The sequence below is a fragment of the Lissotriton vulgaris genome, chromosome 1_1, assembly GCF_964263255.1.
Source record: "Lissotriton vulgaris chromosome 1_1, aLisVul1.2, whole genome shotgun sequence".
NCBI lineage: Eukaryota > Metazoa > Chordata > Amphibia > Caudata > Salamandridae > Lissotriton > Lissotriton vulgaris.
In genome coordinates, this window is record NC_141685.1 from 465,489,635 (window position 1) to 465,504,328 (window position 14,694).

Sequence of the window (14,694 nt, forward strand, 5' to 3'; positions counted from 1 at the left end):
GGTGTGTCACTATTTGTCCCTCTTAAAGGTTGTGAACCAGGTTTGAAAGAGGTACCTGGTTGGCTGAGGGACAAAGAGTGTTTGTTGAGTTGATTGCACTTCTGTGGAGAGTATGTCAGAGACAATTGGCAGCTGCTAGTCATTATAACGACAGAAAAGCTGTTAAAGAGCCAGACATAGTTGAGGGAGATTGGGTTGTAACCAGGAAAGGTGGAGTAGTGATCAAGGGAGACAGAACATTTTCAAAACCTGTTCAAGTAAGAGCTGTCAAGAAGAATATTCTCGTTTTGGCTGATGGCTCTGCTTGGAGTTCAGGAAATGTCTGTAAATGCAGTGCTCCTCAACCAGTTCTACGTGATTGATGTATAATTGTATGTAATCTAGTTCTAATAGTTGTTATAGTCATTTTATGTATGCAGTTATTGTACATTGAATTGTGGAAGGTTATTCGAATTGTTATTGAATTGTTTTTATTTTTGTGAATAAGGGGGGAAGATGTGTAGAGATGTCTTCATTGCTTCGTGCTGTAATGGAACATGGAACACTCTGCATGGTAGAATGTTATATTTTGAAAGCAAAGGGGTGGTTAAAGCTGTGAAGCTGAAGTGTGAGCTGGACTTGTTCAACTCTATCTCTTGCCAAATAAAGAACATACAAGAACCAAACTAATTTCCAGGATCTCATCTTTACAAAGGACACTGTCAACCTTACTCCTCCAAACAGTCAGCCTAGCTGCTGCATTCTGTATAAATTGCAACATCTGCATAGGGTAATCCGGAAGTCCAAAATAGAGAGCATTGCAATAGTCCAATCTGTTCAAAATCAGGGCTTGTAACAACTGTTCAAAAAGATGAGGAATAAAAGGGAGGATCTATTTTAGTTGTTTCATTAGAAGGAAGCACATCGACATTCACTTATTAATCTTATTCTCAAATTAGAGTTTTCTATCAAATATCACACCCAGATTATGGCCAGTGGATGCTGGTTCCAAATATTCTTCTAACAATTGGGGTTACCACATAGAGGACCAGATGGAGGGATTACCAAATATCAAAATCTCAGTTTTATCTAAATTTAGCTGGAGATAATTGGCATTCATCCAGCTAGCTACCTTAATCAAACAGTCTTTGATTTTTTGCCGGAATTGTAAATGTTACCCTCCATGCTGATGATTATTTGGGTATCATAAACAGTGCCTTAACACTGAAAGCCAAAAGAAGCAATCAAATCTGCCACAGGAGCAACATATATATTAAAAAGAGTGGGATAGAGACCCGACCACTGAGGAATACCGCAATCAATATCTTTCAAATCTGAGTGAAAAGTTGCCCTCTTGATGTCCTGAGTTCTGTTTTCCAGAAAGGATTCAAACCATCTGAGTGCCCAACAGCAAATAAACTTTCCAGTAAAATGGCATGGGAAACCATATCAAAGGTTGCTGACAAATCAAGAAGGATGAGTGCCGCCAAACTTCCTCCATCCAAGATCCTAAATATGTCATTGGTTGCTGCCGCAAGTATGGTTTCATTGCTATAGCAGGATCTGAATCTAGATTGGTGCTTATCAAACACACCATTTTCCTCAATGTAAGAAGCTAGTAGTGTATTTATCCAGCTCTCCCGGATTTTTGCAAAAAACGAAAGACCCCCGCTTTCTATATGTCCTCGAAAATACGTCATTCCAGGTTCCGCAGGCCTACTTCAAAGCCATTGCAGCTGAACTCTCTGGTCTGCTATGGGGGAACAAACCAGCACGGATCGCCCAGGAAAAGCTGATGCGCAGCTGGTACGATGGAGGGATAGCACTCCCAAACATACAGTTATTTTATTGGGCAGCGCATTTTAAAATAATTAATTACTGGATTCACGCACCACATGATGATCCTGCGTACCTGGCAGACAGGCAAGCACTCCGTAGGAGAGGCTATTGTCTGCACTGTATCGAAAGCGTACGCCACCTCACCTGTTCGGCCCGATGGCACACACAATATACATATGGTATCAAGCACAGGCTCGACTAACATGTAGAGGTACCATCACGCAGATGACACCACTGTGGGACTCTTTGCAGCTGAGGCGACTCCGAAATAGTAAAGGGTTTCGCCATTGGGATAACATAGGTATTTCTGTGGTGGGCGACTTGTGGCAGAGGGGCGCGGGGTTGACTTTGTGAGTCTGGGCACCCAATACGGCCTGGCACAGATGGAGAGGTTCCGGTATCTACAGATACGGCATGCATTGCAGGCGCTGATGCCGCCGGGCACTGATTTGCCAGAGACCACACCTTTAGAAGACAGGCTGTTAACAGAACATATGGCCACAAGGGCGACATCCTTCACCTATCGTAAATTAGTCAATAATTTGCCGGACCCGACGTCTAGGTTACGACACCACTGGAGTCAGGACGTGGGTGATTTTGAAATTCGGAATGGCAGGAGGCACTATCGTCCCCGAGAGAAACAGCCATATCTTCGCGTCTCAGGCTAATCCAACTCAAAGTGCTACACTGTACATACTACACTAGGGTCACATTGTAGGCAATAGGGAAAACCCAGCATCAGTACTGTCTTCGGCGGTGCGTGGAGGAGGGTACGTTTTTCCACACTGTATGGGACTTTCTCCAGATTGCAGCATATTGGACTAAGATTATGCGCACCATATCACAGACAATAGAAATCTCACTGCTTCCGGAACCCAGGCGCTGTCTATCAAATATGTGGGAATCTAATGACCTTGCTCACCAGGAGCAGGATTGGGTGATGCTGGGCATGACTGTAGCCAAACCTAATATTGCTATGTTTTGGGGTCGGACGTCACCCCAACACTTCATAAATGGTGTAAAGATATGGATGTGATCATGGTGGCTGAGAGGGTGGTATTTATACACTACGGCTGTCCTCGCAAATGGGAAAAGGTTTGGGGAGCATGGAATACATTTCGGGGATATACATGTGAACCACCAGACGTCAATACAGGTGATACAACCCGATAGAGCACCAGTGGGTTGGGGGTCAGAACAATGGACTATCTGTATTGTGAGTAGTTGTGGTGTCCAACTGGGACTTGATGCTATTGCTGCTTGTGTCTTGATTTATTTGTAATTAATTTTAATTGCTCCATGCCAGTATCACAGCCACTTGAGAAACGGTTATATGTACATTATGACAAGTTATGATGGTTTACTGAATGTCATTCTTGCCCTGTTTTTCTTCAATAAAAATAAATTAAAAACATTTTTTTTTTTAAAACGAAAGACGGGAAATGTGTCCATAATTTAGGGAAATGCTAGGGTCTAGAGTCTGACTTTTAAAGAGCAGAGTAACTAATGCTAATTTTCAAAAAAAGCAGGTAGTACACCCCTCTTTTAGGAATTATTACACATAGGGCCCGATTCCGAACTCGCTTGGAAGGCTCCAAACGTGATCTGGACAGAAAAAGTACGAGCTGTATGCGTGTTCTCCGCCCAACTCGTACAGCTGTACGAGCGAGCAAGTACGATGTGAGAAACGCAAAACCACCGACTGAATCGTTTCCGGGTCCGAATCGCTCCAATTTTTCCATGCAATAAATCATTGAAATGTGAGAAGGACGTGGCACACTGGCCTTTGCTGTGAATCACAGAGCTATCTCTACCAATGCTTCTTCAAAGTGCCATACATGTACCACCCGTACTTTGGGCTTGATCTAGACTAGAGTTTGACAGATGGTTTGATGTCTGTCAAGGTGACGGAGTAATTTACTTCATTGCCTTGATGGACATCCCTTCCACCAAATTTTGAGATGTCTGTCGGCCCTGCTGACATCTCCATACATCGGCAAGAAGTGCAGTCACAGCGGTTCATGTCAATGTTGGAAAAATTGATGGATGGCTCTGTCACACATGAGGTCCACTTGTCAAACATTACCAAATGTTAAATTTTTTTAAAACAAACTCCCAATGTGGGAGTTTGTTTTTGAAAAATGGAAAATTAATAGTCCTGTACCATGGGAGTTTTCTCCCATATTGTAGAGATATTTTTTATTTGTACTGTCTCTCTCTGGCTGTGAGGAACAGCAAAATAAAGTCTTCCAACTGCCCATTGCAAGTTTGACAGTCAGTCGAATGGCTTACCTACAGTGGCCTGTTTTGTGTCCACCATTGGAGGAGAATGCCAGCAACAGATCCAAGGTATGTTCCATCATGGACAATCTGTTGGTCTGTCCAGACATAAATCGGGCAGGCAAACCAAAAGCTTGGTGAAGCGGGTATACCGGTGCTGTTGCGACTGATGTCCATCTCTCCAAACTCTAAAGTAGCCCCTTTCTTTCTATAGGTCCAATGGGCCTGAAGCAAACTATGAACGAAAACTGTATTAGGAAATGAGAAAGGCAAACTGCAGTCCTAAGTCATGATAGGTGTGTACTTACTCATACGACAAATCATAAACTAGTCTATTGCCTTTGTGTATGTTCTATAAGATGAGTAGCCATAAATGGCTCAGGGTCAATAAATTAAACCTAAATATGGTCAAAAACGTGTGTGTTTGTGTGTGTGTATGTGCTCCTATTTCTAGATGAGAACATCCAAGTATTTTTAATTGTAAATTATTTAATTAAATACTTTTCACCTGAATGAGGACAATAATATGCATATTTGTATTTTGCAGGTGGTTAAAGCCCGAGTGAAAGAACTAATGATTCCAAGGTACAAGATTATTGTGCTCATCCATATAGGGCAACTAAATGATCAGAGCATGCGCGTTGGAAGCCGCTGCATTTGGGACCCTGCAAATGATACATTTTCATCTTATGCTTTCAAGAACAGCTCCTTGTTTGCCGTCGCAAACGTCTATGCAGTATACTATGAGTGAAAGAAAGTTGGGAACTGTGTACTAACTTATAAAAGATACTATATTTGTTAATGTATATTCAAGTTTATGAAATCACAAAGTTTATTACAAACCATAATCATGTGCATTCATTGTTAACTTTACTAATTTTCAACTTAATTTAGGATTCCAGTCACTCTGAAATCAGGTCATGAAATTTTTAAAACTATGAACAATTAAACGTGCTGATTAATGGCTTGTTTAAATGACCAGGCTGGGCAAGAAATTTTTCTTACCAGTTTTCAGGTGAAGTTGATTCTAAGAAACAGAAAAGCTTATCAAATATATATTATCAAAGAAAATAAAAGAACTGTATATTTTCAGTTTGCTAACTCCCGCAACATTTAAAACTGCCTTCATTTAACTATTTTAAAATGTTAGGAGAATTGTTTCAACTGAAATGTTACATTTTATTGCTGGTATGGAAATATTTGTTTACCATTATGTTCTGAAAACATTGCTACAAAGACTGATGTATTGTCTAAACAAGAGCATAATGTAGATTATTGATAATACCTTTCTCATGTCATTTATAATTATGAAACGCACTGTAATATTATGTAAAAATGTATTTGAAACTATCTGTACAAGAACATCCTGTCTCGCATTATAAATAGAGCAAGTTCGTGTAGCAGACTTGAATCTTTGTTTTTTGTTCTTTATTTTGAAGAGTATTTATATTTCTCTATTTTTAGCAGGTTGTGATTTCTGTTGGCTTCCATTCTATATTTTTGTTTTGTGATGTTATATTTTATCTCATTTGCCTTCAACTCATGCTTACCTTTGCCTGAAGGTGTTTTAGGCTGATGTTTGGCTATCAAACAACCACCTGAAACTCAACCAAGATAAGACGAAACTCCTCCTATCCAACAATGGAAAGACGATCCCAGGTCCAAGAGTGGCTAAAAACCATTGACGCTTTTAACTGCAAATTGTCTCTAGCTTACTCCTTCAAACCTCAGGACCCAATCTGAGCATAAGCCAACACATAAATAATACAAGGAAGACTGCATTCTACAACCTACAACTCCTTCATAAAATCAAGCCCTTCCTCCCCGAATGATTTAAAATCGCCACGCAGGCTATGGTTCTGTCAAGACTGGACTATGGGAACGCCACCCTTTCTGGCACTGCAAAGTCGGAACTAGCCCGCTAAGAGCCGCACTAAATGCTGCAGCAAGGATGGTCACTGGAGTCAAAAGACACGATCACATCTCACCCTACTTAAAACGAAAGTGACTCCTGATTGAAGCCTGTTGCTTCAAAACTGCTTGCCTCACTCCCACAGTCCACACTAGGAGACCAGCCTACTTTGTGTCTAAACTCACAAAGCCAGGCAGGCAAGAAATCTACGGAGCACCAACACTCTGCTTCCCACCCCCACATTTTTATTAGAATTGTTTTAAATGACCCCCACAACCCAAGCGGACATTTCATATTACAATCTATTCGAGTCCACCAGAGCCTACAATGATAACATTTCGATGATTACAAATAATTTTATTTATCACATAAAAGATATTAAATAAAAAATGATTCATCCAAAAGTGCATAAGATTTTAGATTTGACATGCCCTATCACCATATTTCGGGTTCTTCCCCCTCCTATCCCTCGGTCATCGATAAGATCTGCTGTCTCTGTATGATACCAACCAGGCTTTTACTACACAGTCTTACAACCGTCATTGCTATAAACATAAATGCCTGTGTCTATCTTGGAAGTACTTCATTATAAACCCCTAATAATATAAGTTGAGAAATCATTTCTAGATTTAAACACAGTTTTGCCTCCAAAAAGACAATTATGTCTATTATCAGACCCCCCACCCACGGCATCCTGCAAACATGTCTATCAGATCAACGCCACATACTTGGCAGTGAGGGCAATGCAGACTTGCCCCATTTTGCAATTTTACCCGGAGTATAGTATAACTTAAAGCTGGTTTTAAAGTGCTGAACTTGCAGATTTGCTGAGACTAAAATAGACTGAGCGAGATCCATAGATTCAGAAAATAAATGTTTTCCTACCTGTGTCTTCTCTTGCCACCACCTATTGTGCTTATCTATATCATCCAGCATTTCGCAAGTCAATAGTTTGCAAAATGACCCAATAGGCGTTTCTTTGCCAGGACCCTTTCCATCAACTTGATCCTAGATAACCCTTCTACCCCACCCCACCCCCTTTTTTCTGAAGAAAATCATGCATCTGCATGTATTTAAAAATTGATTATGCCCCAGATTAAAATTATGCAGAAGTATCTCAAATGTGATTAATTCATTCTCCTGGTAAAAATCGCCCATTCTGAAGGGGTCACGCTCTTCCCGGTGACTTACGTGAGAGTCCCAAAAGATATCTGGCAGATAGGGTTCTTTTGTAAGGAGTATAAAAGTTGTACTGACCCAAACCTACTTTCCTCCGGACCAGATTCTATAGGCACAATGGAGGGTCTTGAATCTCACTCTTTTATAATTCCTGAACTGTAGTTGCCGTAAAAAAAACCCTCATGCCTATTCCCCAATCAACAGCTCATATGGGGTAGGCGAGTGAGTGATGTCAGGCCCCACCTCCTCTTTTATCCTAAAGATAGTTGCCATCTGTTGCAATGTAGTCGCCCAATAATAGAGTTTAAAAATAGGGACGGATAACCCCCCCTGAACTCTCGGGAAGGTCAGATATTTAAGTGCCCATCTGGGCCTAGGATTTGCCCCAAAAAATGTTGAGATCATCCCGTCAATTGCCTTGAACCACTGTTTTCTTACCTTAAGAAGAATGGCTCTAAAAATATTAAGACTTTTAGGTAAAAAGATAATTTTTACCACATTGCCTCTTCCTATCAGGGATTGTCGTAAATTGTTCATTCTTCCAAAATCCAATTTGGTTTCCCTAATCAATGGATCTAAGTTAGTCTTGCCAATTCTCTCACTTCAGCTACTATATTGACTTCCAAATAGATAGCCCCCTCTACCACCCGCCTGTCCTCAAATTTCACCTCACCATTGATGATAATTTGAGGTTTTTATTTTGTAACTCTTTTTATTGACAATAAAGAAAACATAAACAAACAAGGCAATAGAAGGCAATACAGTTGGATACGTGTTCAAGGGGGGAAGGAAGGCGCATTACAATTTAATACAAATCATCAGTGCAGAAACGGGGGGAGCAGGGGGAAACAGAATCATATCACTTTAGGACTAGACAGCACTAGGATTGTTGGATCAGGGGGAAAGAGTTACATCCGGAATATTGGTGAGGGGAGGTGTGCAAACATTACCCCGGTACGAGTTCCACTGTCCCCAAATTTTACCCCACTTCTTCGGTCTGCCTCGCGCTACATACACCGTTTTCTCCCGAAACATACACCAATCCATATTCTCCTTCCATGCCGAGATAGTGGGCGGTCTCTGGGACCCCCACAACTATGCTATATCTCTCTTGGCGATCATATTTCCAAGGGTCGCCCACCGAGTCTGCGCCACATCATAATCAGTCGGTTCCCAAACGTTCAGCAAACAACGCCTGGCTTCGGGGCGCAGTGGAACACCCGTGACTTCCTCCATTACTGCATGCACTCGATTCCAAAGCACAACCACCTCCAGGCACTCCCAAATTATGTGGAGGAAAGTACCAGTCAAGCCGCATCCACGCTTACATAACCCTTCCATAAAATAACCCATACGAATCAGGCGAGGGCCAGTCACGTAAATCCGATGCAGGATCTTAAGTTGCACAAGTCGGAGACGGGCTGGAATCGCAACCTCCTTGGGTGAGGATATCGCAGATTGCCAGTCCTCATCATCCAGCTCTAAACCGTCAATGGTCCAAACCTCTCTGTGGTGCACCAGCAGGTCTGTACGATCGTTAATCAATTTCTTGTATATCAAAGAGATAGTGCTGTCTGGAACATATCCGTCAAGCACCCGATCTTCGAGTGGGGATGATTCTGGGATAGCAACACCGACAGGAAAAACCAAACTCAACGCATGGCGGACCTGTACATAGCGGAAGAACTCCTTGTCACTAAGTTAATATTCTACCTTCAACTCCTCGAAGGTCCTAATCCTATCTTTGGTCCAGAGATCCCTAATCTTACAAATACTGATCATATCCCACTGCTCAAAGCCTTTCGTCTTCCACAAGTTGCCCAGTCTCTCAGACACATAGAGCGGAGTCGCCCAGGTCAGTCGATCAGTCCACCCCATTGCCGCATTTGCACACTGCCACACTCGCACTGCTATTTTAGTGGGTCCCGAAAGTTTCCCTCCGACAGATTTGGAGTAAAGCGCCCTACTATAATATCCACCCGGCAGCTGCCACTTATCCATCTCAAACGCAGGGTTTAACGTGGGGCCGTACATTGCATGATTAACCGCTCCCAGCTGAGAGGCCTAGTAGTATCGCTTGATATCCGGGAGTGCGATACCGCCGTAATACCAGGGAAGCGTCAGCTTAGCGAGGGCGATACGCGGACGTCCACCCCATATCAACCGCCTCTGCAGATTCTCCACCTCCCGGAAGTAACTCGCCGGAATGACATCAAACGTGTTCTGAAGCGCATACAAAAACCGTGGTAAAGACATCATTTGGAAGAGCTGCACGCCCGAGGGGGGACAATGGCAGACCACACTAGGCCGCAAAGTCAGATTTTAACCGCTGGAGTAGAGGAAGGAGATTCCGCTCGTAACGAACTACGGAGTCTAATGAAATAAAGACCCCCAGGTATTTAAATCCCATCTGCGTCATCTGTATGGGGCAGATGCGTGGCAAAGGAGGAGTGTCCCCCGAGATTACGTAAAGACAGGACTTAGTCCAATTAATCACAAGGCCGGAGTTATTCCCAAACGAGTTAAGCACGTCAAATAATACTATCAATGACTTCCAAGGCGACGTAAGATACAGCAGGATGTCATCTGCATAGAGTGATATTCGATCCTCAAAATCAGGGGTCCACTGAATACCCTTAAGCGAAGGTTCCCACCGCAGCCAGGCAGCCAAGGGTTCCAATGCGAGGGCGAAAAGAAGTGAGGACAACGGGTACCCCTGTCGCGTGCCCCTCCCCAGGACAAAGGACTTAGAGACCCGACCATTCACCACAATCTGAGCCAGTGGTTCCCCAGGAGTTTTACCCAGCCGATGAAACCAGGACCAAAACCGAACTTTGCAAGAGCAGCCCAGATATATGGCCATTCCACTGTATCAAAGGCCATCGGAGCATCCAAGGAAACCAAGATGGTCGGTTCACGCAGTGACGCCGCGCTAGCCAGGATGCCATGCAGGCGCCGCAAGTTCAATGCTGTATTACGATGCGGAATGAAACCAGATTGATCCGGATGGATCAGATCACCGATCACCTTTATCAATCGGTTTGCCAACAATTTTGCAAGGATCTTGGGCTCTGCATTCAGGAGCGATATAGGCCTATAGGATGTGCAGCGATCCCGCAGTTCCCATCCTTGTGAATCACCACGATGGTCGCAAGTCGCTGGTCACGAGGAAGGGAGCCGATATCTCGCGTTCCCAAGAACATATCACGAAGATACAGCGCCATTTTGTCAGGGCGCAGCTTATAAAGCTCGATGGAGAGACCATTAGGGCCCATAGCTTTTCCGGAACGGACGGAACGGATAGCAAGTGCCACCTCATCGTCAGAAAAGGCTACGTCCATCAGATCCATATCTCGGTCCGACAGGCGAGGCAACGCAATGTCCCTTAACAGCAGATGCGAGTCTTCCTCTGGTCTGTCAGAGACTGGGGAATATACATTTCGAAAATGTTCAGTAAAACACTCCACAATCTCAACCGGGTCTGTCACACGCACTCCATCAGCTCTCTCAACCAAGGGAACCACACAACTCGCCCTCTCCTTTCTGTCCAACCAAGCAATCAGCTTCCCAGCCTTGTCTCCCACATCATACAGCCGTCCCTGCTGCTCTCTATTCATAGCTCTAGCAGCGTCCTTTACCAGGGCTCTATAATCAAGTTGTTTGAGACTAAGGACATGCACTTTATCATGAGTGATACCCAACTCCAAATCCCCTTCCAGCTCAGCTATTTCGGTCTCAAGGCGGACCACCGCCTCATTTTTGCTTTTCCTGGCGCCAGCGATTAACATTATCGCTTGACCACGAATGACCGTCTTAAAAGCCTCCCACAGCAAAACAGAAGAGGACACAGACCCCACATTTTCAGCAAAATAGTGATCCAAAGACTTAACCAACTCTGTCCGGATTTTGGGGTTACGGAGATGCCAAGGATTGATCGGAGCCACTCAACCCTCGGAACCCATCTTCGTGTCCGTCAAAAGCCACAGTGGGGAGTGATCCGAAATACCCCTGGCCAGGTGCCTGACTTCTCTAACCGAAGAGGCCTGCGCTGCTGGCATCAAGACATAGTCAAGCCTAGCGAGACTACCGTGTGCACCAGAGTGAAAGGTGTATTGCGCCTGTCCCGGATGCAGCAGCCTCCAACAATCTACCAGTCCCAGCGTCTCCAAAAAGCCACTCAACCAACGCTGTGATCCTGTGAGGTCCCTGGGGGGGTTGCGGTCCTCCCTACCGGAAACGACAGAATTGAAATCTCCACCCATCACCAGAATGCCCTCAGGGAGCCCCAACACTACTCTCCCCAAATCAGCGAAGGTCGTAGTCTGCAGACCAGGTGGAACATACACAGAAAGCAGTGAGATAGTCTTCCCCTCCCACCTACCAGTGAACGCAGCATAGCGCCCCCTTTCGTCAAGGATTATGTCGTCCAACTCCAGGGGGAGGGAACTCCTAACTAGGATACCCACCCCTCTAGATCCAGTAGTACATCCAGAGTGTGCAATTGGACGATATCCTCGCCGATTCAGAGCATGGCATGTGTTTCTGATCAGATGCGTCTCTTGCAATAAAACTACGTGAGGGGAGAGGCGTCTCAATAGCTGCAACACTACTCCACGTTTTATCCTATCCCCAAACCCGTTAACATTCCAACACAATAACTTCAACCCCCTACCCCCATTCCGGAAGTAAGTGCAGAATCCACCCCACAACGAACACGACACCAAGATCATGATGCAAAATAATGCGTTGCCTTGAAACAAAATGAAACACACCCAGACCCCTCCACCTCCCAACAAATTCCCGAAACACACCCCTCCACCCTGCACCCCTCCGTTAGACTCATAAGCCACCCCAACTTGCAGTGTGCCTGTCGCTCTAACATTAAACTAGTCTACAAAAAGAAACCCGGAGGAGAGAGAGTCCCATCCCCCTCGCCACCTCTGGGTATAACGCCATAAAGTATCGCAAATACAAAAGTCATCAAACCACAGCTGCCAGTTGTGTGCACTGTCCGGAAACCAGCAACCACTTCTCATTCTTGTTCCAACGGGCCACCTTCAGCACCTCCAGAATGCTCCGAGCGATCACGCTGTGTAGGCAACGTATCAAGCCAGTCACTCACTGTCTCGGGCGGTCAAAGAAGAACGTCCGATCATTATGTTCAACACGTAGCCGAGTTGGAAAAAGCATCGCATATTTCATACTCATGTCTCTCAGTTGCCGCTTCACCCCCTGAAACCCCATCCTTTGTTTCTGAACGAACTGGGTAAAATCTGGGTAGAAGCTCACCGTGGTGTTTTCAAACTTCATGGGGCCACCCACCCGTGATGCCTGCAGGATAGCGTCTCTATCTCTGAAGTTGAAAATTCTGGCGATTGTTGGCCGTGGAGTTGCACCCGACTTCGGCTTCCTACCCGGCACTCTGTGTGCACGTTCCACCGCAAAAAAGTTGCTCAAGCCTTTGGGGGCGAGATGATCATTGGAGGTTCGTAGGTTGCGGACCTCCGTCTGTAAATCGGTCGTGAGGCTGGAGGTCTTCAAATCTAGGGATTTTACCTTTTCGTTTGTCTTTGATAAGTCTGCCCTGATCAAGTTGACATCGATTGCCACTGTGTCAAGCTTTAGAGCCAGAGCCTCATATTGTTGGCCACTGGAGGTCTTCATGCTGGCAACGGCGCTCATGACATCGCGCAGGGTCAAATCATCAACTGCGGCTGAGCCGTCACCCGCATCTTCCAGAGACCTACTTGCACCACCGGGGGACCCTTTAGGATGGGTATAGCGATCCATAATGTTCGATTGAATAGTACCCCCTCGGTGAACGGTCTTGGTCTTCCGTTTCTCGCTATCGGGTTTGCCCGCCATATTAGATGTTGCGCCCGAAGGGGCATTTGAGACCTGGTAAAAATGACTCCTCACGATTAGGTATGGGCGGAAAATCCGTTTCGCTCGCGGATTTTGCGGATTTTCGGGAAATTCGCAATCCGCGAGATTCGCGAATCTCCCGCAAAATCCGCAAATCCGCGAGCAGCGGATTTTGCTCGCACTGCTCGCACTGTTCGCGTGAGTTCGCGGCTTCCCAGTACAACTTCGCGCCCCGCGAATAAGTGCTAAATTGCAGAAATACGATCTTAGCAAAACTGAAACTACTTGCCAGGTTCAAAAGTTCACGCTCATCATTAGTAGCCATTTCCTGTAGTGCTTCCTGAGGGGCCCCTCCAGAGTTCAGTTGCCAGTTGCAACTATTATGTGACCCTGCTCTGAACCTCAGAATAGTTACACATATGCCACAAAGGTCCTGAATTACAGCTAAGGGAGACAAGCAGGAGCCAGGCTGGAAGTTAAAATCCATTAAGCAGCCCCTAATTCATTATTGTCAGTTGGGGCAGGGCAGGTGTTGTAACTAATTTTGCAACAATGAAAGCACTTAGCAAGTGCAAAAGATCACTAATCAGGGCGCACTAAGGAAGCAGGTGCCAGCTAAAAAAATATTCTGTGACACATTAATCAGCCCCAAATTAATTCAGGTCACTTGAGGCAGGGAAGGTGTGCTTTGCTTTGCCGAAAATAATGTACACTGGACAACCAGAGGGTGTGGTGATGAAACAGAGGGTGGCATGGGTGGGCCAGAGGGTGGCATGAGTAGTCAGAGAGTGGCAGTGGTGATAGAGAGTGGCAGTGATGAAGAAGAGTGTCCCAAACAGGCTGGACACGTAGAAACAACAAGTTCGCAAAACTTGCGACCCGACAGGTAAGTTCGCAAATTGCGAAATTGTAAAAACCCTCGCGAACTGGCAGAAACACGGGCGAACACAAAAAAAAAAATCCGCAAATTCGCGGGAATTCGCGGATTTTGCGGATTGCGAGTTCGCAAATCCGCAAAATTCGCGAACGCGAGATCCGCAAAATTCGCCCATGCTTACTCACGATTCACCCACAGGGATCTCAAGTGTGAGTCACAGCAGAATGTCACACGAACAGGAAGACTCGGCAGCTGGCTCACGGTGAAGTTGCGGGGTCCGGCTCCCGATCTGCCAGTGCGGTGTTGAGATAGGAAGAGGCAGAAGAACCAAAAACTAAACCAAAAGTTAACTCCAAGGTCTTGAGCAGGACCCCGCAGGCCGTTGTTGTTCAACTACCACCTGGGCACCACAGTGACTCGAGCCCCGGTCAGTTCCATGGAGGAGCCCACAAAAGTTCAAAGTATCGTAGTTTCGGTTCCCGGGGTCCAAATCGATTTTTGAAAGCAGCTATTATATCAGCTGGGTTGCGTTTTCAATAACCCGTCGTCGTAGTCAGGATAAAATTCAGGATAGATGCGGGAGGTGGCGAGGGTCTCGGGAGCCCTGTGCTCATGCGACCATCTTGGTTGAGCGCGAAGCTCCTCCTCGATCATTTGAGTTTTATCTTGATTTAAATAGTATCCTGAAAACTTGACAAACCTGTTAGCCTCCTTCTCTATTTCTCTTAACCCCTTCTGTGCTCATGACAGAATAGTTCGGTCA

The 14,694-nt window shown here is 45.2% G+C and overlaps 1 protein-coding gene across 1 annotated transcript in view; it reads left to right on the top strand.

Moving 5' to 3' along the window:
* The window catches only part of DYNLT5 (dynein light chain Tctex-type family member 5), an 86,695-nt gene extending 81,195 nt beyond the window's left edge, over window positions 1-5,500 (top strand). The window contains exon 5 of the mRNA XM_086936233.1: window positions 4,646-5,500. Coding sequence (XP_086792359.1) covers window positions 4,646-4,849 — 204 coding nt within the window. The 3' untranslated portion in view covers window positions 4,850-5,500. The remainder of the gene's footprint in view (window positions 1-4,645) is intronic.
* Window positions 5,501-14,694: the final 9,194 nt, after the last annotated feature.